The sequence below is a fragment of the Anas platyrhynchos genome, chromosome 21 (assembly GCF_047663525.1).
Source record: "Anas platyrhynchos isolate ZD024472 breed Pekin duck chromosome 21, IASCAAS_PekinDuck_T2T, whole genome shotgun sequence".
In the NCBI taxonomy this organism is placed as follows: Eukaryota; Metazoa; Chordata; class Aves; order Anseriformes; family Anatidae; genus Anas; species Anas platyrhynchos.
Genome location: NC_092607.1, coordinates 13,436,914 through 13,464,521, shown reverse-complemented (window position 1 = coordinate 13,464,521; position 27,608 = coordinate 13,436,914). Strand labels below are relative to the sequence as shown.

At 41.7% G+C, this 27,608-nt stretch overlaps 1 protein-coding gene across 1 annotated transcript; it reads right to left on the bottom strand.

The window, feature by feature from the left end:
* Nucleotides 1-11,186: 11,186 nt before the first annotated feature.
* On the bottom strand, nt 11,187-25,255 carry NPEPL1 (aminopeptidase like 1). The gene is made up of 12 exons (XM_027472956.3): nt 24,970-25,255; nt 23,524-23,709; nt 22,217-22,387; nt 19,638-19,727; nt 18,909-18,990; nt 18,584-18,726; nt 17,986-18,063; nt 14,561-14,661; nt 13,791-13,914; nt 13,345-13,521; nt 12,548-12,658; nt 11,187-12,084 (listed from the first exon to the last, which is right to left on the bottom strand). The coding sequence occupies exons 1-12, from the start codon at nt 25,117-25,119 to the stop codon at nt 11,926-11,928; spliced, it is 1,572 nt and encodes a 523-aa protein (XP_027328757.1). The 5' UTR covers nt 25,120-25,255; the 3' UTR covers nt 11,187-11,925.
* Nucleotides 25,256-27,608: the final 2,353 nt, after the last annotated feature.

Sequence of the window (27,608 nt, the reverse complement as noted above, 5' to 3'; positions counted from 1 at the left end):
GACTTCATTTCAACTAAAATTTTACTCACTTATTCTTTTCTTCATATTATTATTAACTCTGCATATTCTTGGTATCCATTTAAATGTCCAAGTAATCTGGCAAAAAAGAATGCTAAACAATTCAATTCAATTTGTGCAGAGAAGAATGATAGAGCCCAGCACTGTTTCCTGAAGCAGACAAGGAGGAGAAGGAAACAACACCTTGTTTAAAAGTGAGAAATCAAAATGAGAGGATGTAAAAATCAAACCTAGCTGCATGTTTTAGAGGTGAGAATTCACATGGGACCTCAGAGGTCTCCTGGTTTGGGATGTACGTCACTATCAGTTCCTTCAGCACAGGGGAATCTGATTGCCAGCAGACTTCCAGAGACAACACCCTGCTGTCTTCTGAAACAATTGCATCCAGGTGAATGGACAGTGCTAATGATTAAAACATATTATATTATTCTTATTCTATTTACAGGAAAATGAAGAAAAGACTAAAGGAGTTGAAATGAGATACAAAGCAGCGTAACCAGTACAATATCTCAAACAGAGAGACCTAGAAGCACGGGTATCTGAAAATTTTGTTGAAATTCTAAGTTCTAGACCAACCTTACTCTCTAGATTCAAAACAAGCAGCACTCTCATTTAGCAAGCCAGAGACTGCTCCAAAGTGAACACAGAATAATTCAGAATATTCAAGAACAGAAAGATCAAATACTTTGAGTGTATGGTTGAGAAACATTTTCATATTTCTGTGCAAGATAAATGTTATCAGAATCAAAACGATGGCATAAAGATTCACACAGACATGAGCAGTGCAGGAATTAATGCAAGTGTGATTATTTCCTGTTAAATGACCACCTGGGAACACTTCTGAACAGGCAAGAAAAGCCTAAAGCCAAGCCCACCCGTTACAATATCTTTGTGCTCAGTGAGAGAAAAACAACCACCACCACCACCAACTTAAAAATACAATAACATCTAATAGTTTCCAATTGTTTTAACTTGCTTTAAACTGGACTTGAATTACGTGTGGACTAAAAGGACAGTGTAAATTGGTTGTCCTGAGACAGCATCGCTGCACTCACAGAGAACACGTGTCTGCCTGCTGGGATCACACTTAGACAGTGTTATCAGCAATGCCATCTGCAGGAACTGATGCTCATGTTCACACCCTGCACTGTGTTTATGGCCTTTTAAAGACCATTAAACTTTTGAGAAAGTAATCTGGCAACTGTTTAGTGTCCTGCTTGATGTGTAAGTGTAAACTCACCCTTGTAATTTAAGAGGGGTTACAGAGCAGGTGCAATTCAGATGATTTAACTCGCATCCATTTAATACCTATAAATCAGTCCTAGGGTTCTGGAATATGATTATCACTGATTGAGTCAGCAAAAGCTTTTATGAAAGCCTTGGTTGACATGCTGGTACAGCCTCACACCTGCAGTTCTTAAGATGTTCCATTATGTCATCCCCAGCCTGATTTATTTGATAGTCTGGGTTAAAAATTCCTCTTAGCAGTCTCACACCCTTTTTCCTAGAAAATAAAATTGATTCATTTGCTGATTTCTTTTCTTTTTTTCTCCTGTGGTTTGGGATATTTCATGACAATGAATTGGAAGGGTCAGAGAAGTTTTACCGGAGTATGCCATGCACTTTAAAGCTGGGCTTTGCTTTGTACAACGCTCTGGTATCCAGGTCAGAAATACTTTGCTATTTTGTGAGTTCCTGATTCCATTCTGAAACATAATTTCTACTTCAATCCTCACTTTGGTTTTGCCCATTTTCTTTTTTTTTTTTTTCTTTTCTTTTCTTTTTCCTCTCTTTCTCTGGGTCATGTTATCCATTCCAAGGCCAAGAAAATCCTACTGGCCAACAGCTGTTGTTTATACACAGGTATGTTTTTCTTACTACTGCTAAAGCTTTTCCTTAGTATTGAAGTGAGCAACTTTGCAAACAAGATATATTTAAAGTACAATGAAATACCCTGTAAGATCAATGTTTGCATGGATTAGCAAGTCTTACAAAAAAAAAAAAAAAAGCGTTCATGAACTGCATACAATTCATTGACTGAAAATGAGAACTAAATGGAGTAAAAAGAGAAAATATTTATCCACCAGAAAGCTTCACTGGCTTTCAGGGCAGCACTTTTTCCTCCCAAGTTTTAAACCATTAAGAATGTCTATTGGAACCATCCCCTGTACTTAAAAGACCTGCAAATTCCTCCGAGAATGCTTATATTCCAACGGTTTGTGTCTTCCAGCTAATTTGGTTTCTCCCCCCACCCCCCTCCCTTTCTAGATAATAGCAGCTGTCAAATATTTTCCCAGTTTGGATCCCTTCCCTGCACCACTAAATTGTATTGTGCCATCAGTGCAGAAGAACCATTCGTTCTGCCAAGTATTGTTGGGATGGAGAAAAAGGCTGGCTATGTGCACTTTGATCTCATCCAGCTGCTTGCCTTGTTCTTTCCCAGGACAATCCTGAAGGTAAGCTTCCCTATATTAGGAGAGAAAATGATTTTCTTTTCTAATTCTGATGCACGTTTGTAGTTAAATCCAGTGCTGCTGAATGTGTTTTGTTCTACTTTTTTTTTTTTTTTTTAATCCAAAGGTGACTTTTTTGGTTTTGCTCAGCAGCTACACTTTGATTTGAAGGTGAATTTAAGAGCTGACTTGCAGCTTGGTAAAAGGCTAAATCCCACATCTAAGCACCACTGTCCCAGATTCACAAGCTATATGATACGTATAAATGCTGCATATTTAATAGAATATGCTCCTATATCATGGTAATTAAAGACTTGGGAGGAAAAAATTTTGTCCTTTTGGGAAATTCAATAAGTCCTTCCACTATTTCAAGGAACCTGAAATGTTTATCTATATCTGTGAGGTTGGGTTCATTATTTATTCAGCACAAAATTCTTACATAGATCTCCAGTGCAGAGTCTCTTTATGGCCATTCCCTTGTCCATCTTTTTTCCCCATTTGACATACAATTCATGATTTTCATAACTCAAGAGATACTGTATTATCCTTTATTGAATTAGTCCTCTTAATGCCATGGACTATGGAGTTTTGAAAGCATTATGTTCCTGATTCCAAGCAGAAAGGACTGACTAGAAGGCAAAAGAAAAAGGAGCACAGAGGTAATGCAGTGGAAGAGGAACCTGGGTGAGGGAGCTGGTATCTTTCCAGATGGTATAATCCCCCATTGAGCACCTTCAGGGGAAGTCAGACAGCCCCAGGGAATGGAAGCAACAGGACTCAAAGCTATGTTTGTACATTCAAAGAGAACTATGTTCTGTTTTAAACCAAGATAGAAAGAATTCAATGAAAGTATAAAAGCTGGTGGTTAAGATGTTTAAGGTGTAACTTGAATATTACTTCTGGCATCTCTCAACAAGATGTACTTCCAGCACAGTAGATTTATGGTTATGTTAATCTCAGCCTTTATAGGCTGCAAGCATTAAGGACGTGCATATGTACAGCTTAAAGGTTCCTGAAGAAAAAAGGTCCATTAAGCATTGGAAATTAGCCCCAGAACCCTCCAAGCCTAACAGCCTGTCATGCAGCTCTTCTTTGGTACCATTCACCCAGGCACTGCGTTATGTTTGATGCCTGTGCTCCAATGTTTATAGGTGATCAACTTCATTACCTTTGGATCTGAACTTTTGGGATTAGCACAAAAGTGTTAATTTTATTCTATAGGCTGGAGAGCAAAATCTTTTGTTTCTTGGGGACCATAATATACTCTCAACAGCCTCAGCTAAGACTTTATTTGTGAAGCTGGGTTTTAGGAGAGCTGGGTTTTAGACAGTCTGTGTTAACAAAAAGCAGGGAGTTCATGGTCAGAAGCCTGAACAAGCCATATACTTTATTCCCTCTAGCTGAGTGCTTTGCTGTACCACTAGGGACACAATGGGAATTTCCTATGATCTACAGCCACTCTTTCTTTTTTTTTTCCCTTGCTTTTTGATTCAGTCTTAATTTCAGTGAAACAAAACAACTCAGATGAGTATCATGATAACTAACTATTATAGTAGGAAAAGGGAATGCACCAGAGAAGACCATGAAAATGGGATGCAGATGTGGCAACATCACTACTTCCCAAGAAAAGCAAACTACATGCTTTGAGGTTTTCCCAAAGTATTTTCCTTTTCTGGGCAAATTGTGGGGGAGTCCCGTACAGGACAGGAGCAGATCTTTTCAGCGTGGAGGTAAGGCACATGAAACAGAAATGAATCAGAGGGCCTGGATGACTCCTCAAGGAAATGAGCCATCCCGATTCCACCAAGATGAGGGCTGATGCAGGGCACCACCATGGCAGGACAGAGGATCTTTCAGGATTTGGTTGCCAGGGCTGGAGCAAGGAGGCCAGCTCCACTTCCAGACTGCTCTCAATACCAAGTGGGAGCAATAAACTTCTGGAAAAAGTGCTCAGCTCCATCTTAAATGTTGCCAGCACTGCTGTATGCATACTGTGGTGTCCTTTTCTAGGCCAAGCCTTGCAGTGGGATGTAAAAAGGAGTTTGCATCCTACAGGCTCTCTGAGGATTTTAGGTTTGGATCACTTTCCACAACTGTTGCTAAAGTGATTGCTTCAAATTAGAGATGTGGACGCCAGTCTGGGAAGACGGGCGACAGTAACAATCGAGGGATTTCTTATGAGAGGGGTCTCTGCAAAACAGTCCTAGAATTAAAAAAAAAAAAAAAAAAAAAAAAAAGGCAAACAAGGTCAAGGATATGGATATTCTTCATCTTACCGGGCACGACTGAAAGGTACTACTTTGTCCAGTGTCATTTAAGGTACTTCCTGTGCCCTAAAGTTCATCCATTGCTTCCTATGAAGAAACGGGAAAGAATCCATCCTTCTAAGAACTGATCTTTGTGTGTTCTATCAATAGAGACTTAGCATATTCTTTTGGCAGACACATGTGATAGGAATATTTGGAAAGAGGTAGATGGACACTGAACTTCAGGTTTTACTGCAATCCACAACTGAGAAGTACAGCATGTTCTGGGCAATGACTATGCAAGGATGTACAATTAATTATTTCCAATTTTTTTCTGCAGACAGTTGCGCCTGTGGTTCATATGTCTGCTTGGATGTGGTAACTGTATTTGATACTGATAAGAAGGCCTGAGCTCCACCAGAAAAAGGCATCATCTGCATATGTATGAACTATGGCAAAGACAAATCCCAGCAGAAGCATTTACCTAAGCTTAGCTAAAAGCTGTTTTCTAGAAGTAAACCCCAAAGTTCTTGGACTTTTTACTGTGAAAAATACAGATGAAATAAGTATTTAGCATGGCTTCCGACTCTTGCATGTGGCAAGCAACTCTGAATCTTGGGTTTTGGTGGGTTCAAATCTGGTCTGAACTTTTATAACAATAACACATTTAACCTCTTTAAATACATTTTAATTTGTTAAAATAATTTTCAGGGGGAAAAAGGACAACAACAGATCCTATAAATTAACATATAGGAGGATGAACTTAAGCCAGACCGCTTAGCTTTGGTCAAGTGCATCTATTTCAGTTTGTCAGACCATCAGACCAAGCGTGGCCAGCCCAGTTGGGTCACAGGCAAATGCTCAGACAAAGGGCTGCAGTTGCATCAACCCTTTCTAGTTTCTTGTGTAAGAAAAGCTGAATGTCACAGCTGTTACAGAGTACATAAACTGCAGGCCCAGTTTCACCCAAAAGGGGCTATCAGTACAGCAGTTTAGCTCAGGACATTTACAATTTATAGGAAGAATAGCAGAAATCCTTTGCAGGAAATGAGAAAGTGCCTGAATGCTATTGTCCCTGTATCAGCCATGCTTCTTACTACTACGCTTGCTTACTTAACGTGCCTTACTCTTTCCTTCACAGACTACTCCAATTCTAAATAATTCCTCCATAAGTAGCTCAGACACATGGTCTCATTTCTGGCAGCCTCCACTGTGCTAAATTCTCTCTGGTGCCTGGAACAGCTGCTTGTTCCTCCAGCCTGGGCCTTTTAGATGTAAATAGTGTAATCCGACTTCAAGAGGCAAGGAAATATTAGCAGAATTTAATGTAAATATTGTATAAATCATCCCAAAATAGCATGGCCACGGGATGAGCCAAAGACACTAACAGAAAGTTAAACAGACTAAGTAAATACAGACTAAATATATTCCCCGCCTGGAATTGCCACTGGAATGAATCCAGGCAGGAAATAGGTTAAAATGCAGTCTTGTGGCAGTGATATTAAAAAGCCATTGGCCCACTTGGTGACATTTATAGTTAATTTTATGTACTCCATACATTCTTAATACATGCTGAGTTAAATATTATCAAATCTATAAAAAGATATGGAAAAATGTCTGTTTTCATATGGGCAGACACTGCCCGGAACTCTCTCTGTGGGTTTTGTGTAAGAGAAGCGTTTGAAAGAAAGTATGAAAGGGGAGAGAAAGAAAAAAGAGTCCCCACACCCCAGCTTTTGAAAACTTGCTTGCCCATTCAGCACCTAGAAGCCACCACACACCAAGACAACAGGATTTCTAGGACACAAACCACAACGAGGACTAAGGAATAAAATACATTAATCCAGTCGATGTGCAAGTGGGGGAAAAAAAAAATTATATATATAATTATAAGTTAAAGTGTCTATTATAGGCCTGTGCAGCTTTTGGTTCAGTGTGGTGTAAGTATAAAAGGATGTTTTTCTTGTATGGACTTTCTTCTACAAGTCCCAAGATGCTAGTGTAGAAAACACAATTAATGATAGTTTTGTGCATCTGTACTAGAAGATAAAAAGATGTTCTGATTCACCTAGTGCAGTCCTGGAATCCAGACTCTTGTCTTGATGTCGCAAAGACCATTTTTCACAAAGCTATTTTATCCCAAGTTTTACAAACAGGATGGGATTTCCATACCTCCCAGTCTCAGACTATACCCAAAGCCAGCAGTAGCACCTATGGTTCCTCAGCCCCTGGACACCCTCCACAGCTCAGATACCCAGATTAATTCTGGTCAGAAGCCACAGGAAAAGCACAACACACCTCGGCCCCCTCAACGAAACAAAGGTAAAGGCCTGCAGCCAGGACTCCAGCCTCCAGCAGATGCTTGCTCCAGCCTAAAAGGTACCAGCTGGCCCCGGACAGGCAGGGCCCACAGCCTCTCTAGCTGGGCCTGTGCTGAAGATTTATATGCTAACATTTTCTTTATGAAAGCCTGGAGGGAGTCTGAGAAGGTGAGTGACTCCTGTTGTGCAATCCCTTCTCATGACTACTTCTGGAACAGCTGTGGCCAATTAGCTAAAGATTTCTTTCTTTGCAGAAGTATTCTTAACCTTCAGGGCAGAAGAGGAAAATGGTTGTGAAATATGGTGTGGGGCTGCACTATCCTCATAGTGACTTGCACTGCATGGTCCCCTCTGTTCCTTATGCCTCTTTGTCAGTCAATGCCAGGGGTGACCACCAGCCCTTGAACATCTCTGCCAGCCTTGTAATGGGCGGTTACAGGGTAAGGGGCTTCGCTGACCTGAGCTGACACAGATACAATTTCAAAACTCAGTAGCCAAGGGACTTGAACAAGGGAAGAAGTCCTTTCACATCACAGATTAGCTGAATGCTGTTCAGTCCCATGGCAGGGAGGAAGACTGAAAAAAAAGCTAAGGGAGAATGAGAAGCATGGAAGTAGCAAGTCCCATTTAATCTCATTCAGCCAGTGTTTGGCAGTGCCAAGAAGTGGTAGTACATGTAGCTGACTTCACTTGCTCTACACAAAATTAAGCTCAGTCAGAAAAATCTGTGGCAAGGTTTGCAAGCTGAAGGTCAATCAAAACATTACAGAGATTTTTCCTGACTGAGCACGTTGGTCTGGGACAACCCCTCAAGCACCAACTCCTCTTTGCTCTAAGCAAGCCAACAGATCACCTGCTCAGCACCTCTCCCGGTGAGGAGACAGCCCTCTTGCTCACAAAACCAAACAGAAGAACCCTGCTGGTTCAGACTTGCATCCCAGAAAATGCAGCGTGGGCAGCTCTGTTCCTACAAGAGCCGTTGTGACTGGGCAGCACCACAGAGCACTGCCCAGCAAAACTCCCTTTGACTCAAACAGCCTGGAACAAGCAGCACGTCCTCTGCCCAGCTGTTAACTTGCTCATTGCTGAGACCCCAGGGTCTGGCATAACACAGAGCAGGCCTTTCCAGCTCTTTTTGTCTGCTCTGGTGCACCAGAGCACCAGGCCCCAACCTGCCACTGCTACCCCAAACACATTGGGCCCTGGTTTCTGACAGCTCTGTTCCTCCCACCAGCTCCTTCCTTACTATTGTCCTCCCTCCCCAAGTTTGCTCATAGCAAACTACCAAAAGCAGAACCAATCTGTTGTAGAAGTATTCAACAGCCCCTGGAGCCCGATGGCTGTGACAGAGCTCACTAACTCACCCAATGCTTGTGTCAGCTTTCACCAGGAAATCCTCAGCTAACAGCAGCATTGCCCAGAGGAAAAAACGAGAAGGAAATTGGGAGCCAGCTGTTGCAATGCTGTGCGAGACCAGGAAGGAGCCAATACCCACATTTTTGGGGGAGGCACTACAAAACACGTGGGTAGAGAGCTAATGCCACAGAACAAGCAGACTTAACAGGCCTACTCCATTTTCTAAGGTCAGCAGGAAGGTGTGACCTGCACTCCCCAGGTTTACTAGCTTATGCTTAATTACCAATCTCCTTCTGAAAGTGCTGGGCCCACCACACCTGCAGCAATTTAAGCTTTAATTCCTAGAGAACAACCTAGAGAGTTCCTAGCACTCTGCTGCTTCCGGAGCCTGGTGTCAGGCCCTGCACGGCCTTGCTCAGTCTCTAGAAGTTGCTCAGAAGGTAGCAGAGGTGTAGTAGGTCAGCTGGGAACCTGGAGCTTAGGAGCCCCCAAATTTTACTTCTTTACTTAGATATCAAGGTTATTTTCCACAACCCAGTTAGCTCTGTGGAGCTTTGGTATCTTTGATGGCTTGCTTCATGGTACTGTGCAGCTTGGAGGACATAGGCCCTAATGAAGTTTTATTAAGCTACATAGGTGTGCACTGCCCAGCAGAGAGTGCTTCTATTTAAAGTTGCTTAAGTGGTACCAGAATATACTTCAGGTGTGGTCACCTAAATCCACTGAGGTAAACCTCTGCTGTCTGAAAGTGTTCCCCATAAGTAACACACTGCTTTGTCACATGGAGGGGACTGTGCAGTTAAATATGTTCATAACCACAAAGCACTTGGTCAGGACAGTAATAGATGCAGTAAGAACATCAAACAGCTTTTTAATCTGCTCAGTTATTCGCAGAAATGGGTGTCAGTTGCAAATTCCAGTTGCAAATTGTGTTTGATACAGGCTTATTTCTGCTTGGTAACCATCCTGTGTATAATTTCCGACACTGGTTATCTGCTACTTCTAAGGCAGTTTTGACATCTCCCCTTTATTAGATTGTTTCCAGACTTCTCACCAAGCTAGTTCAGGGCAAATGCTGCAGAAGCTAAAATTGTCCTTCACGTGAAAGTAGGTAAGCAAATCCAGGAGCTGGTAAGTGCCTTAGTGGAGCTAAAATTCTGTCCATTAGGGGGCTAAGAAAGACTGTGAGTTTAACAAGCATGAGATCTGATCATTGAAGAAGGTCTGAAACTTTATCTAGAGATCACAAATCACTTTACTGTATAGGTATTAAGTTCTGCTGTAGTGGACAGACTTCTTATCTAAACAGAAGGAAATAACAATGTGCATGGGAAATAGTAAGAGATGCTAATTAAAAACAAAGCAAAACAAAAACCACCTTGATTTTTATTTCATCGTTGGAACAGCTCCTTCTCAAAAAGCATCAAACCTCTTTCTCTTCATTAGGTGTTGGGTTATTTTACTCTGCTTAAGCAAATTTAAACTCTTATTTCAGTTTTTGATTTCCTAAATATTTATCTCTTCTACTCCTTTTCAAGTATTTCCTATTAGATTTTTTCAATATTAATTTTATTAGATGGCTTCTACTAAGTGCCTTCCAAGTTAAATCCAATGGTATGATGTGCTTTGAGAAACAGTAAAAAAGAAAAATAACATCCTAAATTATTAAAATCTCATTTCTCTTTTATCTGGACTTGCAGCACTCAGTGAATAATAATCTTACACACCACAGAACTGCAGGCTACTGTGTATGTAAAAACCTGCCTCATTTGGCAAAACACCATATTTTCTAAATTAGAACTAATTAATCTGAAGAGTGTTTCAACAGCATGGAGATTTCAGAGCACTGAAATTAGAACATTTTGCCGTTAGCTTCAGTGGTCAGACTGAATCAGAAATGAAAATAACTCTTCGACAAATTTCCTGAAACAGATTTTGGTAGCAGGTAGTGCTTTACACTGAGCATCTAGAATGACTTAAGATAGAACTTTTATTTCTATGTAGATTTCCTAAAACTGTGATCAAGTGGACAAGGAAATCAAAAAAAGCAATAGGAACATATAGGAAATAATGAAATTCTGGGGAAGAAAAAAAAAGTTACACTCTGCCTATAAATCAAATACAGCCAAGAAAACAAAATGAAAAACTTCTTCTATCTTCTGCATTAGGCTTTTCACGAGGTCTTTAATCAAAAAGACAAAGCCAAAATCAGATGTGTACATCACTGTTAGAACTTCCATCTAAAACCTAGCACCAGTTCTCCCCAGAGATCACCTCCGACACAGGGAAAGGTATAATTTGTCACAACTCTGCTTGACTTTTATCTTCAAAGCAGCCAAAAGTGTGTGCTGTGTTGGATTTTTTCAACATCAATGCTGTTTGAGCCAAGAACTGTTTCCAAAGGCTGATGCTTGAATTCACCAGGCAGGGACTAACACTGATTACAAGTTGGTCACTCTGTTCCTAACTCTGCTGCTGACATATAAATTGGGGTAAGTCATTTCCCATGTGTGCCCAAGCCAAGCTATTACTTGGAAACTCTTTGAGACTAATTTATACAGAAACTAATATTACGCATCCTGACTACTGTTGAATCAAACAAATGAAATGAATCATTGTAAGTTCTTCAGAACTGCACCATACCAATCAATATAAGCTGTTACTGCGTTAGGGTCTGTCTTCAGATGTGTGAGCGCTGGCAAAAGGAATTTGAACAGAGCAATGAGGTTGCACACAAATCTTTGGAACACTCAGTATTCTCAGAAATGTAAATAACACTATGAAGCACCACGTGGGATATGTAAGCTGCTTTAATAATAATAAATTTATTAAGTGGCAAGAAGCCACTCTGCTTTGTAAACGGATTTTACTCAATCACAGTCCCCCAATTTTTTCCTCATTTAACATGAATACATTCTGTAATTTGAACATGAAAGATTTATGTAGAGATATGCTCTGGATCACTTAGAGATTTTACTGGTCAGAAATACATTACACATGCGGGAACAGCACCGTATTAAGACTAAAGGCCTTTTCTCATTATATCTCCTTTACTACTAAGTTAAATTGTCTTTGAATATGCCAAAACTACAGTTTTCCTTATCCTGTGTTCAGAGATGTAGTGGGGCCTGCAGAAATGTCTGATAAATCCTCATGTAAAATAAGTAATTCAGAAGGCTTTGTAAGCAAGAACTGCAGTTGCTTCTTCAGAATAGAGAGAGCTTCTCATGCATTAATGCACTTAGTTTGGTTTCATGAGGTGCTCAGAGGAAGATGTGCCTTCCTCCTGGTACAGTTAGCTGAGCCTGGAGTCTGCACCACTGATATTGTTCAGCAACCGTTTGCACCAATAATTTAAAAAAACACTAACAAAAATGAATCAGGCTGTTTTTATCAGAAACAAGTAATAAATCTTATCATGATAGTAAAAAAAAATGGCAATTTTTGACATGTGACATTTTCATTGCTTGAAAACAAATCAGTGCAAAGTGAGGTAACACATGCACCCCGTCACATAGAGCTGGGGGCGCATTAAATCAGGCGCCGCCTTTTGGAATCCCTCTCCATATCCTCAGGGGGAGAGTCTCCATTGCACCCTAGAGGGGACACCATGTTAAGCAAAGGGTCTTCAGATGCCCCTCCAAACAGAGACAGCAACAAAGCCACGCCATAACCAGTAGCTCGTTCGCCCTGGAAAAGAAAAAACAATTCACATTTCAGATTGTATAATATGGGCTGGTTTAATTTAGCTACTATCAAAAGCACTGACAGCACACGGCCATAGCAAATACTTGGAGACACTATCAAGCCTGCTTGACTTACACTGCTGTATCCTTACTGCTATTGCAACCTGTCACTGTTAGATTAAACCAATACATCAGTTGATTCACAAGAACAGAGCTCACACTGACTTGAGGATGGACCTGTGCTAGCATTCTTCAAGAGCATGTTCCATCCAACAGGACCATGGATTTGGAGCATGAGCTGAATAAGTTGGGTTTAAAACAAAGGTGGGTTGGGGGATGAGGAGTAAATTGGATAGTTTTTTTTAGGGGAAAAAATGCACATGTTCCATTCAACAGAGGAGGAACCCCAAGAGCACATGTTTTGTGTGAGGGAGGTGGGTAAAATGTCAGAAGTCCTATGAACATACCGCATGAACAGGGGCAGCAATGTCTACATGGACCCAGACTCCAGGCCAGTCGAAACCGATGTGAGAAGCAATGAAGAGCCCAGCACAGGAGCTTGGACTATTGTCTCGGTCCTGCAGAAACAGTAAAAATACAGTTGGTCTTGCAAGAAAAGAAAACGTCAGTGTTGTCTTCTTGACTATAGATTTGCACAACTGTCTTTCCTAATTCAAAGCTTAATGGATGGCTCTAAAACCCAGTTTTTAGTCATGTATACTGTAAATGCTTTGAGTTAATTCCTGGGTAGCAATCTGGTCCTGCTTTTTTCATCTTCTGCCCAAAATCATTTCTGCAGTGTTTTTGGAACTTAATGCACACTGTAACTCTCAAATTCTGCAAAAAGCAGCTGCAGAAATCCCTGAGGTCTCTGTCCTCAATTTCCTGTTTTTTCCATTCTCAGTTACTGTCTCCAATGGTTATATACGATCTGAGGAATGCTTGATTTTATTTCTTAAAAGGTCTCCATCCAGGAATTTAGCATTCATCTTAAGGTTATGTTTAAAAGGCAAGCAGCCCATAGACAACTTTGCAGCAGGCTACCCCATTTAAAATTGATGCTAAATATCAGTGGAGTGGCATTTATCTTGCAAAATCCCCAATTAAATGGTCGTTGAGGTCCTAATATGATCCATTTCTAAAAGATTACAACCCACAGGAAGAACTTTCAGACACCTATCAACAGATGAACACGTGATCCAGAATACACATAGGAACATATTTTTATCTAATAAAAAAAAGTAAAGAAAAAAAAATATCTTACTGCAACAGAGTTCTTCATATCAGCTACAGCAGAGGTAAATTCACTGAAATGGAGCTCGGGGCAATACACAAGAGGGTGGACCAGGTCTCCACAGTTCCTGCCAGCTTTAACACATGCCCTTTCCCACTCCTCGTTATTGGTAAGGACAGCAGCATGATACTTTCCTGTAGCAATTCCCTAATGAGATATACAACAAAATCAGGAAGGATTCAGCCTGACAGTGCTGCACAGAATAGTTCTGCACTCTCAGCATTAATAGCTGCTTTCCATCTAACAGAACCACCAATAAGAAAAAAATAAATCTTAAAAGTACTTGACAAAAAAAGGTAGTGCTACAAACATAGACAAAGACATTGCAGCTACGGCCAAATCTCTTAAAATTGTACATATAATGCACAGACACTAGAAGGATGCACCTCTGTCCACTGGCAGGTCTGTATCAGTACCTGAGCTCCAGTAAGAGTCGCCATATCAAGAATGATATCAGCTCCAAGATCTTTGCATGCGTAAGCTACTCCATCAGCCAGTATCAGCCTCCCTTCTGCATCAGTGTTATTGATTTCCACAGTTCTAGAAAGAAAAGAGGGCATTTAATACAACAATACTTCAGAGTACAGGTTAAGACATCTATCCTGACTAGAACACTTGGTTAGAAGGCAGACCTGAACCTTATGTACTTTCTTACTTGAATCTGCAGGACTGTACTGCTACATATTCCACTGTTTTAAGCATTCAGACAGAACAAACCTGGAAAACTGTAATAATAATACTGCCTGCATGGTACTGTCACTGCTTGTCAGGCCTGTATAACGCCCAGCATGTCTGGCTGGGATTTTACTAATTACTGCTTTCCACTAAGTATCACACTTGGTTTAAAACCACAGGAGATTCTTAGACAGTCCAAGCCTGCCTCTGTAACTGAGACAGCACAGGCTACAGATGGGCACAGAAAACTGGTCGTACTGGAACAAACACAGGAACCCAAGTGCTTTAAGGAAACTTCATCTCATGACAGATGATATGTGTCTTGATGTGCACTTACATACCACACAGGTCACTCTATGCACGCAGAAAACTCATACTATGGCTGTCTGAAATCCTATTAGCAATCCTTAGGGAAGCTGTTGAGGTTCACTATCTATATAGTACTCAGACAAACAGAACCAAAGATTATTTCCTCTCAGTGTTTCCAGGAAAGATATAGGCACAAACTTACTTTCCAGAGTAAAGAACATGAATGTCATCAGGTCTTGTTGCACGTGGTCCAACCGCATTCTCAGCCAAACAAAAAACAGCATGAAGATTGTCTTTAAAACCCTGTAATAACAATAGGAGAGAAATAGGTTTCAATTCACACCAAGCTCATTTATTTGGACTGAAATCAATGTGGGATTATGATTTTATGGCAGCAATGCCACTAATTACATGGGAAATCTACGATAAATGTCTTATCTTGTAGCTGAGGACAAGAGTTACAGAAAGCAGGCAAGGAGAAAACACGCAATCCTGGCTTTAGACTTCTGAACTCACCAAAAAACTGCTGGGCTCACCAAAAACACCCCTTAAGTAACAGAACTACAGTACCCCTGAATGAAAATCAGCTGAATACACCTCCAAAGATGTGGTACTTTAATTTCAGTACAACTCCAACACAGACTCACAACAGAGATGTATGAACTTTATAACCCTTCACCTTTTGTAGTCATTTTCTGAAAAAGAATGAAAGATCCAAGGAACAGATGCTTTGAGCATGACAATTAAAAAGGCTTGTGACAGCACGTTACACAGCCAGTCAGGATGCCTGGGATTATTTTCCAATCCCTGTTTTTTCCACTGCTTGTCTTTAGTTTCCAATGACAGCAAAAACACAATTGGGGTCACCTGAGAAACTGAGCTCCTTCCTATCACTTCTTCAGCATTGCAGGAGAGCTTACAGTACTAATGGAAAAGGATGGAAATAATAAATGCTAATACGCAGCCATTTGTGAACTCTATACTTTCCTAAAAAAACAGCCCCAGATGAACAGATTCCATCTCTGATAATTGTTCTGGAAAGCAACTTTGACCATGGCAACCCTGGAACGTGGTACTCCTCCACACCTCAGTGGATCTATCAACTGCCAGCAACGCAGCTTGCTGCCCTGAATCAAGCCTGGAACACACATAAGATATATACTACCAGTATCTACCTTCTCTCTTTACATGTGAAAGTAAAAATCATTCATGACTAGTATTAGTTGTTTTCCATTTTTTATTTTTTTTTATAAATACAAAATTTCTGCTACAAAGGACACAGCATTTTCAAACTCTTCTTACCCGTTAACCTTCTCTTTTCTGCCAGATCCCATCTAGTTTACTTTGGTTCAAAATCAAGCACTTATATAGTTATGGATATTTTAAAACATGAAGATTTTGTTTGTACAGTGACTGTACTATTTGGAAAGATCCTACCAACACAACAGGAGGCAGCAGCACTTAACAAATAAAAGCATCGTTCCTCCTCAACTGGGATAGCTAGTCCTAAAGACATCAAACTCCTAGGGAAAACGGGGTCAGTTTTACTGTCAATCTCTTAATAGAAGTCCTGTAGCCAAAGTGAAGTGGACTTGCTGAATCAGCCCATGTTCTAAAGTCCAAAGGACAAATGCATCAATCAAAAACTTTCAAAAATAACACACAGCCTCTAGAAACCATAAAATAACTTTACAACTGCTAGCCCAGCCAGTGGGAAAACAGCACTGTAGATAAGATACCCTTCCATCTATGATCCTTTCCTCTTCCAAAATTGTCCGCAATGAAAAAACACTCTGTTAAGAATCTCTTACTGAATTGCACCAAATTTTCCTTCCCCAGTTGGGAGATGTGGTTAATCTACTGTCAAAAAATGTAAACCCACTTCCACTATCAGCTGCCTTTTATTGAATCTCATCCTGCGGCTTTTTAAAAGCAGAACTCCCTACGTTAACATGCAGGAGGTGAGAAGGATTTAGAAAATGTGTTTTATTTTCTTCCTTGTGTTGGAAAGCTCACAATGGGTAAAATGCATTTTTGAAGGAAAAAATCACTCACTTGTGTTTGCTATCCAAAGGCTTTTAAAATCACATTGTAAAACTGTTGAACAGCATGTAGGCAGATGATATTTTCTGAAGATGGATAATAACCTTTGCCCCTCTTCCTACTGAGCTTTCTATCCAACAGAAGTTTAAACTTCAGTCTTTTTGACAAAGTGCAGCTAATTTAAACCTCTTCCACATTTATATTATTCTTAAGAGTGTTAAAAAAAAAAAGGTCTTGAAACAGTAACAAAGACAAATTATTTCCACTGCCTACCTGAATACATTTTCTGCAAGGATTTAACTAACAAGTCTTCTTGCATGGGATTGCAATACTAGGCAGCGTTAACATTCTCCCGTTTTTAGATACAAAGGCACAGGCTTCTTGTGAGGTATGTCAGCTTCTTCAGGCTCAGTTTGGACAAACAGATTACCACTAGTTTATTCATTCGTGTATATGAAATATCTGATGACTTACATTCACAGCTACTGCGATTGTGAACGCAACTTGTCAGTGCAGATAATTACATGCACACATACTTCTGAAACAAGGACTGAATCACTGAGAGAACGTACCACATGCATGGTTTTCCCAGCCTCTCCCAACGCACTGTAGAAGTTCTAGCTTTTGTTCCCTGCAAACATGTGATCTAACTTTCTGAAGGACTTGGTTATGAAAACCTAGCAGTTTTCCTATGATGCTGCTCAGAAATGTGTTTTCAATTTTAAGTCTCTGCAGATAACTGAAGTTAACAATTCTTCCACATCAAACATACTGCTAAGGCCAAGGCACAGAACTAAGCTGTTGAGAAATGGGAATTTGGCAATGATCATCCCCTGGACAAAGCTTCCATCAGATCTATGCATTAATCTGCAGCAGTACAAGTTCTTTGAACTTTGGATACTCCTTGGAGGCAATAGCTGCTCTGTCAGCAAGACTCGGTGACTGAATTTGTGGAGAGGGCAGGGTTTTATTGGCAGCAGCTACTTCATCTCCCCAGTTCATATTGGGAAAGCATAACGTACTTTTAAAAAATTCTTCATATTTCAATGCTTGGCTTCTTCTCAGCTCCCCTACTACTTTCTGACCACAGGAGCCCAACAAGCAGCTCCTGATGAGACTAGAACTGCCACTTCCCTAGTAGGTTAATATTAGAACTGGTGCAGGAGTTGGAGTACAGATAGGCTTCATACCCTGAGCTGTTCGTCCCTTTCTTTACTAAGGGACAACAGCAGCCCCAAATCCCAAAGCTTAAACAAAAGCTTTATACCTGGATAACTCAGGTGTGAATCTGATTCAAGGAACTACAGTCAACTCAATCCTCGGAACAGACCCTGAAGCTCTATAAAGACTCATAACAAAAAATCAGCACTTGAGCAACTTCTCACAATTCCCAAGATACCAGCAAAGATTTGAAACCGTTTCCTGAAATAGCATAACGAGCAGAGTGGCCCAAGATCACAAAAGGCGGTGGCAGGTCAGAACTTTAGGATTAGGCTGGCCCCCATATCTGGGAATATATCCAAAAGCCAGCCTGCTCCTTGGCAATGCTAGGCTACATGATATCAATTAACACATTTTACTTACTTGCTTTACAGTGGCTTTGAAGGCACCCAAAATAGCAGCTGCTCCACCACAGTCTCGCTTCATTCCAGGCATAGTAGTCTATTTAAACAGAGAGAGATTTAAAAAAAAAATAAAATTTTTGATTTCAGTTTCAAAGTACAGCCTGATAAAACTACTGTTTCTGATGCTTCTATAACTCTGACAGTCTTGACAGTGTCATAAGAAATGCAAGGAACACATTCATGTCTACTTCTACTTGCTTTAAAACTGGAAAATACTAAACCTCTACTGCTAATTTGTTAGAAAAAGGAAAAATGTTCATTACAAGACATGCATTGAAGTCAACTCAAATGGGTTTTGTATCTTTCTCCAAAATCAGAAATGAAACATCTTTGTTTCTCACTTTCTGCTAGCAGTGTGCAATACTTAAATTGCACCCAGTAGTTATGTAAAATATTCCTTGAATTCTATATAGTCTTTTCTCATGGTATTTTGTGTCTGCACAGATGATGGTAAGTGTTTACTCAAACAGATACTCTTTGGTTTCTATGGACATTAACAGAATTACTTCCATCAGGAAACAACACAGTAAGCAAAGACAGCAGAAGTGTTTATGTACCTTTCCCTTAATGCTGAGTCCTCCGGTATCATACACAATACCTTTGCCCACCCATGCAATGGTCTGTGTAGCACCATCTGGAGTGTGACTGAGAACTGCTAGAGCTGGAGGATGCAGAGCTGCCTTGCCAACCCCATAGATACCTGGAAAACAAGACAGTTAAGCCACAATTAATCAAGAAAGACTGCAAAAAGACTGGCTGTATCTTGGAATACTGTGGGCTATAAAACCATTTCAGAAATGCATAAATAAAAAATCACAATGGAGACGATACAATATCCCAATTCACTGCTAGGAAAAAAGGGGAATTTTCAACAAGATATACCTCCAAAGCCTCTCTCCTTCAGCTCCTCATCTCGAATTATGGTAGGAGTAATCCCGAGATCCTTGCCAACTTTTTTGATTTCCTTCATCATTAAAAGAAAAAGGACAATGTCAGTCAGTCAGTCATCAGGACACATTTGTGTTCTAAAACCCACGTGCAGGTTTTACATGATTTTGCATGTACACACATACATTCACTGTTTTGGGACTGATGCTGGTTTCCAATGGTCTAATTTCACTGACACCCTTGACTATTTAGTATTTCATGAAATGCAAATCTGACCTTTAAGCTCTGCCAGGAAGAGAAATCTTCAGAGGTAAAAGCCAGCTGTTCACTCTACTGAACCATGATGAAATAGGGCAGGAATATCTTCACCCTCAACAGCTTTCCAGATCCTGATTTGCAAGCATGTCAATTTCTGTCCCATAATTTCAGAAACTTACCACCATAGGGCTTAAGAAAGCACTAGCACTGGCAAAGGAGCCTGTGTCATCACCTCTTCTGACTCCCGGTTCCTTACACCAAGCATTACACTATCTCCTTCCAACTTTGGTAAGTTGTACTAAATATTAATAGCTACAGAAATAGCCTGAGCATCCTTGAACGGGTTGTTTAATACATCTCCTAGACCGACACAGCAGGTTTGCTCAGAGATAGGCACACTAGTTCTTTACTGCTGTAGTCAAGACTTCCAACGTGTAACTCTTGCTCATCAGCTGTATTACCCACCTCCAGGAAGTTATCCGTGTTCATCTCATTGCAAGGGGTGTCCACGATGCGAGCAGCCAGTCTGACTCCTTCTGTAGCACTTGCCAGGCACTATAAAAAGAAGCAAAGACACTTAAGAACCAGCCTTGGTTTAGGTGGTTTTCTGCATAATGTTGCACCTCGTCCTAAGCAGCCTACACTGGATGTAGGATTCCCCTGGGGCACAGTAATGCCTAACTGCAACTGATCACAGGTAGCTGAGTAGTACTGACTAATGTCAACCAAGCTAACTTATTTTCCATACGTGTTAAACAGAAGATATTTTTTCCTATGCTCTGATTTCTAAGCAACTGGATTCCTTCCAATGATTGATTCTGCAGAATTAGTAGCGTTCTCCGCTTTAAAAGCAAGACCAAGAATGCAAAGCAAGGTGGAGGGCTGGAAAGACAAGATAAAACAAATCCAGGAAGCCACAATGAACTTGTAGACTACTTGGGCTGGAAACCTGCAGCGATTACATAATGTACAACATGTTTTAATACAGCAGGCAGAATGGTTCAGTGCAACAGAGATTAATACCATAAGATGTTCTATATGGCAGGCACATGGGGAAGGTGAAACATGAGTTATCTGTGTGAAACATGCATTGACTGCCTCGCTTCTGTGGCAGAACTGGGCTGGAAGCAGACATACCTACACAAGAGTGGACTGAACCAAAAGGGCCCACAGCAAGCACGCTGAGGCTGTTCCCTCAAAGAAGCATCCTCCTGGAAAAAGGACAATGAAGGCACCAGAGGCTAAGCTTTAACTTTCAGCTCCTGAGAATCAACAACTTGAAGCAAAAAAGACTAGGTGGAAGGGAACTGTTCAAGTTTTCCAGTAGCCACACTACACCAAAGACCACACACACAGCAGAAGGGTGAGTCAAGATGGGTTTCAAAAGAATCTGATGTGTTGGCTAGTTATTTGTGCTGAGGTATCTGAAGTTTGGCTTGGCCAGACTGGCCTAAGGACTCTATATATTCTGTATCCCAGCAGACTCATAAACCTTGGCTTGTTTTGGAGTGGTGCCTGATTCCCTACAATTACTTTGATTGCTTTACTTCCCCTAAAGGGATAAGAACCTCCTCAGGAGCCAGACTAAGTTGGGAGTGATTCACCACTAGGGTCATGCAGGTAAAAGGAGGTGCTCTAACGTTAACGACATGTCCAAGAGAATCAACATGACACTCACAGAAATAAGCTGTGCATGGGTTTGGCTTCCAGGGTACTCAAGAGAACCAGGACAACAACAACCTTAAGTAATTGCCCTATAAAACTGTGACAATCCCTCTAGTCCTCACCATAAAATACCATGGACAATGCAGTAGGTGCAGAATATGGCAACATGCCTAGGGAGAGGTTTAGCTAAAAAATGCTACCACATGCCTCTTCCATGCTCTACACTAGCTGTCTGTCTGAATTTAAGGGGTGAAAACTTAGCTTGGAGGAAGCCAGCAGTTGTTTTGGCATTGACATCAAAGGGAAGAATGGGAGAAATATTTAAATATATATATATATTTAAATAAAGAAATTTTTTTATTATTATTATTTCGGGGTAAGGGAAAATTCAGCGATCAACTGTTGTACTCATAGTACATCTCTTTCATTTTCCTGAAGACTGGTCTGGCATCATTTGCTGTAGCCAACTCATTTAGTAGACTAAGAACAAAGTATGCAGTAACAGTTACAGAAGGAAAAAATCACTAAAACTGCAATTCTGCGGATTTCAGATGTAGCAACAGTCTCCTCAATCAGATCACAGTGTCAATGTGCACTGAAATACAGATCTGGAGCACTGACCTGGAAGTCACCTAACAGCTCAAGTGCAATACTTGGAAAAGCTTTTAAGTTAGGATCTTGAAGATAATGCCCTAGAATAGTAAAGGTTACCTGATGAGTAGTTTCATCTTTAAAACAGTCAGGTGCAAGGGAAACAATCTTTGACTACCTGCTACTGAAAGACAACTTAGACAAACACTGAACTGTTACGTACAGCTCATCCCCAAGCTGAAGCATTTCTTCAGGGGTCTTCCTTCTGGCTACAGTTTTTTATAAAAATTCAGACAAAGAGGTACATCACACAAATACCAGAAGCCACACGTGATCCCAGAATAAACAACTCTTCAGTGACATCAGTGTGATAGTCACCCGCACACCACAGACAGATTGTGCTCAAATAAAAGAGAGCAGCCCACGCACCCGAAGATAACAGTATTAAACACTAAAACCCTACTATTTGCATCTGTGATAAATGTGAGAAAAGAGGAATCTGTGTTACTTGTTTGGTGTTTTTCACCCCTGAAACATACATTCTAAATAGCATCTTCAGCCTTTGCTGCAAGAATATGTTCAATATTTCTACTCACTTGTGCTCTGAACTGAACAATTTCAAGGAACTTTGATCTAGAATCATTTCTTACTTTAGATACAACACCTACGCCATACGTAGCCTGAGGTACACATTTGTGCATGCAACAAACTGAAGAAATTTAAAAAAAGATTTCAGAGAATAATGAAAACAACTGATCACAAGGGAAAGGGGGGGAACAAAAGCCTACTTTAAGCGTTGCCACTTCTATTGGTCCATTGTTTTGTCCAACCAGGAAAAACTCGACCGTTACAGTTTTTTTCTCTGTGCGTCTTGATGCACTGGACCGATGCGTAAACAGTGGGAAAGCCCTGGCCAACGCACAAGCAGAAGCGAAAACTTCAGACCGCTCACAGACCATCTGAAAAAAAAACAGCCAGAAGAGAATCAAGTCAGGTAACATTAGGTAACACGAAGTCTGCATTTAAAGGGATTCATTACCATTGGCAAAGAGGAAAAGAACTGATGTCTGAATGGAGATACGCTCATACACTGCACTTTGCTTGGGAGGGGGAGCAGTACAAACAGCACCAAACTGAACTCATTCAGCTCAGTTCCCATATGGAAATGAACATTGCTGGACCTGACTGTGTAGAATTAAGGGAACTAGACTGCTTTAATTATAGGTGTCTAATTAACACTGGTTAGCCCAAGGATTGAGACAAAAAAGCAAGGGAACCATCAGTATGTGTTCGAAACAAATAAAACAATGAGAGTAATGATATGAGAATGTGCTTAATATCAACCCAAACCTTTTTAACATATAAAATATTTTTCTGAAGTTCATTACAGAAATTACTGATGGAAAGAAGTTTCAGTTAAACATCTCCACATAAAAGTACAAGGGAAAAATATGAGTACAGTTAATACTCTTGCAAATAAGTTTTCCAGGAGAAAAGTATAATTAGATTTTGTTATTGATGCCGACTATATGAGCTTTCCGTAGTAAGCTGGAGCTCTTGATTAATCTGGAGAAGCCATAGAAAGAAAAACCACCAAATTAATCTGGCTCGTGCCAAAGGTGACCAAATTAGTGCAAGACCTTTTCCCGCACAGGATTTGTGCTGGAGTACTAGTTTATATTAGGATTTCTAAAATTTATTGACTAATTTGAGTCACCCAAAACTGGCTGTCCAATATAGACAGAGCACTCTGTATGAAGTCCATGTCGATCTTCTAAAGCATGATATGTACCATGTGCTAAAGCCTTAAATACTTTTTTTTGAAAAAATCCACTACTGCTTCCCTTTGCATGGACGTTACTGGTTGAAAACATTCCATACATATCCATCCTTAATTTCTTCCAACTGTTTGAGCATGTATAAGCTATTATACTTAGGTCTTGTTTACGCTCCAGAGCAAAACCATTTATAAATGCTGGTATAATTATACTGGTAACACTCATCCACCCCTTGTCTCCTTGGATACAGTTAAAATCCCAAAAAGTCAACAAAATACTAGACACTTCACCAGAAGCGTTTTCCAACAGCCACTTACAACAATACATCTGTTGACACCTCCTGGAAGACAATTTCTGACCAGGCGGGTAATGAACTGAGCTGCAGATGGACTGTTGTGTCGGCTGACCCTGGAAGGCAACGCGGCCACAGTGGCGTAATTCAGGTAGAGAGGACAGCTGTCGGTAGGGTTTGGGTTCAGAGTGCTTAAAGCAGACTGCCATATCTGAGGAGAAAAGAAGAATTAAAAAAATAAAGTACTGTATCAGACTTTGTTTCCAACAACTAAAATCCTTTATTTAAGAATGCCTCAACATAGTTGGAATAAGACGGGAAAACATTATGACACCCTTTTAAATGCAATAACCTCTACAACAGTAAAGAGGCAGGAAATATGATGAACCCATGTATTAATCAAAAAACACAAATGTGCTTTCCATTCAAGTATCTCTTAAGCCACATGAATTATAATACAAAAGCACGCCATTAATGCACAGGCTGCTTCGGACGCTTTTAAGTTGATACCATTTTGCTAGTGATAAATACATGGACTGATTTACTAGCCCCACGTTATTCTTTCATGCAGCAATTTAATTAAAAGCAAAAAAGAAGGCTAAATATTGTCATAAGAGACTCAAGAGCCCAACACATAAAACTGCCAAGCATCTAGCAACCTCAGAGCTGCGATGCAAAACATCTATCGTTCTGCCACAAGCCATCAACACCATCTAAATAAAAATAGATCCACAGACTCCGCAGCCGTAGCTGAAAGCAGGGGAGGAGGAAAGGGACGCGGTATCTTTCACCCCTTGCAGGCAGCGAGGCTGAGTCCCCAGCTTGCCATCTGCCACCCTAGAACGTGTATTTCGATGGTTATTGTAATGGCAGGCAGCACCTTGTCATCTGGGAGGCATGCAAAGCGCTTTCCACCCGTCAGAGCGGGTACAAGGTAAGAAAGAGCCGCACGCTCCAAGGGGCAGCGCTGCCCTCAGCTCCGGCCACAACCCGGGGCTGCCCCAGGGCCTCGGGGACGCCCCGCAGCACCGAGCCGAGCGGCCCCCGGGGGGTTTCGCTTTTCATTTTTCCTTTAGGGCCGCCTCGGGGGGCTTTTAGGGCACCGCTCAGCCGGGTGAAGCCCCTTCCCGCTGCTGAAGGTGCAGGTTTCCCCCGAGCAAGGCCCGGCAGGCCCCGGCCCCTGCCCGCCGCAGGCCCCGGAGCCGCAGCCGGGCGCTCCCCAGCCCCCGGGCCGGGTCCGCAGCCCCCCGGGGAGCGCCCCGAGGCCGCCCGGCCGCAGCCGTGGCACGGGGAGCACCACGAGGCCGGGCCGGGCCGGGGAGAGGAGAGGAGAGGAAAGGAGAGGAGAGGCGGCCTCGGGAAGCGCCCGGCGGGCAGCCGGGAGAGGCGGCGGCGGCAGCGGGGCGGTGGCGATGGAGGGGCGGCGGTGGCGGTGTGAGGGGGGATCCGCGCTCCCCCAGCCCGGCCTCACCTCCTCGGTGACCCGCGGCTGCAGCTTGCCCCGCAGCTGGGCCCAGGGCAGGCGGTGCAGGTTGTGGAGCTGGCCCAGGACGAGCAGCGGGCGGCTCTGCGGGTCCGCCTCGCCGGCGCTGGCTTGGAACTCCAGCTGCACGTTCGCCATCTTCCTGCCCGCGGCCCGGCTCAGCTCGGCTTGGCCCGGCCCGGCTCGGCCCAGCCCGGCTCGGCACGGCCCGGCCCGTCCGCACGGCTCCGCCCCGCCGCCCAGCGCCGGCTCGGCGGGGCGGGCACCGCAGCGGGGCGGGCGGCCTCCGGCGGCCGCGCCGGGCACCGCAGGCGGGCTCGGGGCCCGGATGTGGCTCCGGGCCTGAGGGTGGCACCGGGCCGGCCCCGGCGCCTCGGCCTGAGGTGTGGGGGGCACGGGCTGGCCGGAGGGGGGGTGTAAATACGCGTAGGGGTACGGGCTGCTTCAGCTTGTGTGGAACATCTGCATGAAGTAACGTGATAAGCTGTAAATAAAACCTGAGGGGAGCGTGGTTTGCTGTCCTGTGTTGGTTAACTAATAAGCACCCCATCACATTTTGCAGCTTGTTCTTCCACTTGTCATTTGGAAGCCACTAAATAATACACACAGACAGAGGAGTGGTGTCCCCCTTGCATCTACAGGCAACCTGACACGTAAGGACAAGCAACTCCGCTGCTAGGTCACAGAATGGCTTGGGTTGGAAGGGGCCTTGAAGGCCACCGAATTCCAAGCCCCTGCCATGGCAGCGATGCCACACACGAGGTCAGGTTGCCCAGGGCCTCATCCAGCCATTCTTGAACACCTCCTGGGATGGGGCACCTACAGCTTCTCTGGGCAACCTGTTCCAGTGCATCCCCACCCTCTGAAACACGAGTTATCAGGTGATATTAGTAGCCTTTTTTTATTTGACCTGAGTTTCAGAAAACACACATAGATCATTTTAGTTTTCTACAATTCCACTGTTCATAGACAACGATGGAAAAAAGATGCTGCAACACTGCTGTGCACAGCGTGACATTCCTCGAGTCTTTCAGCCTCTTTAGTGAAGGTATTTGTACTAATTCCAGCCACCTCCATGTACAATTAAAATGCATGCAATTTTAATCAAGCTGGAACTCTTACTTTCCTCTCATAACTCCATTTAAGGATGGAAATGCTACATTTTGAAAATGTAGAATCATACAGGGATAAAAATGGAAAAAGCCAAATTCTTTCCTTCATGAAGCTAAATATCAGAGAAAATGTGCTTCTAAAAACATTACAGAAACAGAAGAAAAAGCCAAAATACACTCTAAACTATAATATGGGCAGTCACTTAAAGGAAACAGTTTTCCAAGCTCCAACTTTAATAGCAAATTTATGTTTTAAATTTAATGGGATTGTTATCCTTATATTTTTGTATTTGTCAAGCACCTCCTATTAATGTCAGGTCAGCAGGGAATCGGTACTCATTAATCTGCAGCTATGTGGAAAGTCTAAATATCACAAAGGGAGTGCACTTCCATTTATAGTGGAAAAGAAAATGCAGATGCAAATAATGGAAGTACATCTAAGAAGAAAATACATATTAGGCTGAATTCCAGGAAAAAAAAAAAAAAAAAAAAAAAAAAAAAGCTTTCTTAGAGTAAGGCTTACTTGGTCCCAGAAGGGACATTATGGAAACTTTATTGCCCAATACATTTAAAATTAGCTTGAATAAAAGATCTAGCAAAATCTATTGCAGAGGTCAATCACGCGTCATCACAGACTGGACAGGATAACCCAATAAACAAGTTCAAACTCCAACACTTGATAACACTTCATGTAGAGATATGAAAGCCAACTTTTATGAGTCTCTTTACTGAGCCAAAGAACATAAGCTGTGTAGGGATTCACTATTATTCCATTACATACGGACAGTGAGCAAAATATGAAAGAGAATAATAGAATTATTATTTCTTGATCAAGACATTCAGAAAATTCCACCAGGTAAACTCTCTACCGTTTAGTACAGCTTCTGCCATCCCTACTACTGCAAGATTCATCATACCGTACTGTCCCAATCTGTATTTTCCAAAGGAAAAAAAGCAGTAGGAAACGCTCATCTAAATCTAGAACCTTCCATCATTAAGTTAGGGACAGCAGAGGGGTGTCCTAATCAAAGCAACAGAATGACTGGAAAAGTCAGTTCTATGATACAGAAACCGTACTTATTTTCCACTAATAGTAGTTGCAAACATTTCTACTCATGTGAGCCTCAATGGAAGTTGCAGCATGGCCCAATCTTCCACGGCCACTCCAGTTGTTAATCCTCTAGAAGTTGCAAGTATTAATGGAATTCAGCCACTCAATATTACATATTCCACCATAATTAATATGCAACAGCATAATGGATTCCTTGTTTTAATTAAGCTTATATGTAACGTTTCTTAAAAGAAAAATTCTTCCATTTTACTTTTCAGTTTCTGGAGAACACTCACCATAGATATTAATTTACTGTTGCAGTGCTTGTAATACTGTCGTTTTCAGATATCACTAGAATTAACTTCTACTAATAAGGAATAGCAGCTTCTTGTTGTATGCTTGCATACATTTTAATGGAGAAAGTCTGTACAAGCAAACAGCTTTATAAGTCATTCAGACCAAGT

What these genes read in the sequence shown, in the direction of transcription:
- NPEPL1 (XM_027472956.3), bottom strand. Translation starts at nt 25,119, where the DNA reads ATGGCGAACGTGCAGCTGGAGTTCCAAGCCAGCGCCGGCGAGGCGGAC. An exon ending in TCAAAGCCACTGTAAAGCAA is followed by an intron (nt 14,662 to 17,985) that starts GTAAGTAAAATG and finishes TTGTTATTACAG; the next exon opens with GGTTTTAAAGACAATCTTCA. An exon ending in CATGTTCTTTACTCTGGAAA is followed by an intron (nt 13,915 to 14,560) that starts GTAAGTTTGTGC and finishes TTTTCTTTCTAG; the next exon opens with AACTGTGGAAATCAATAACA.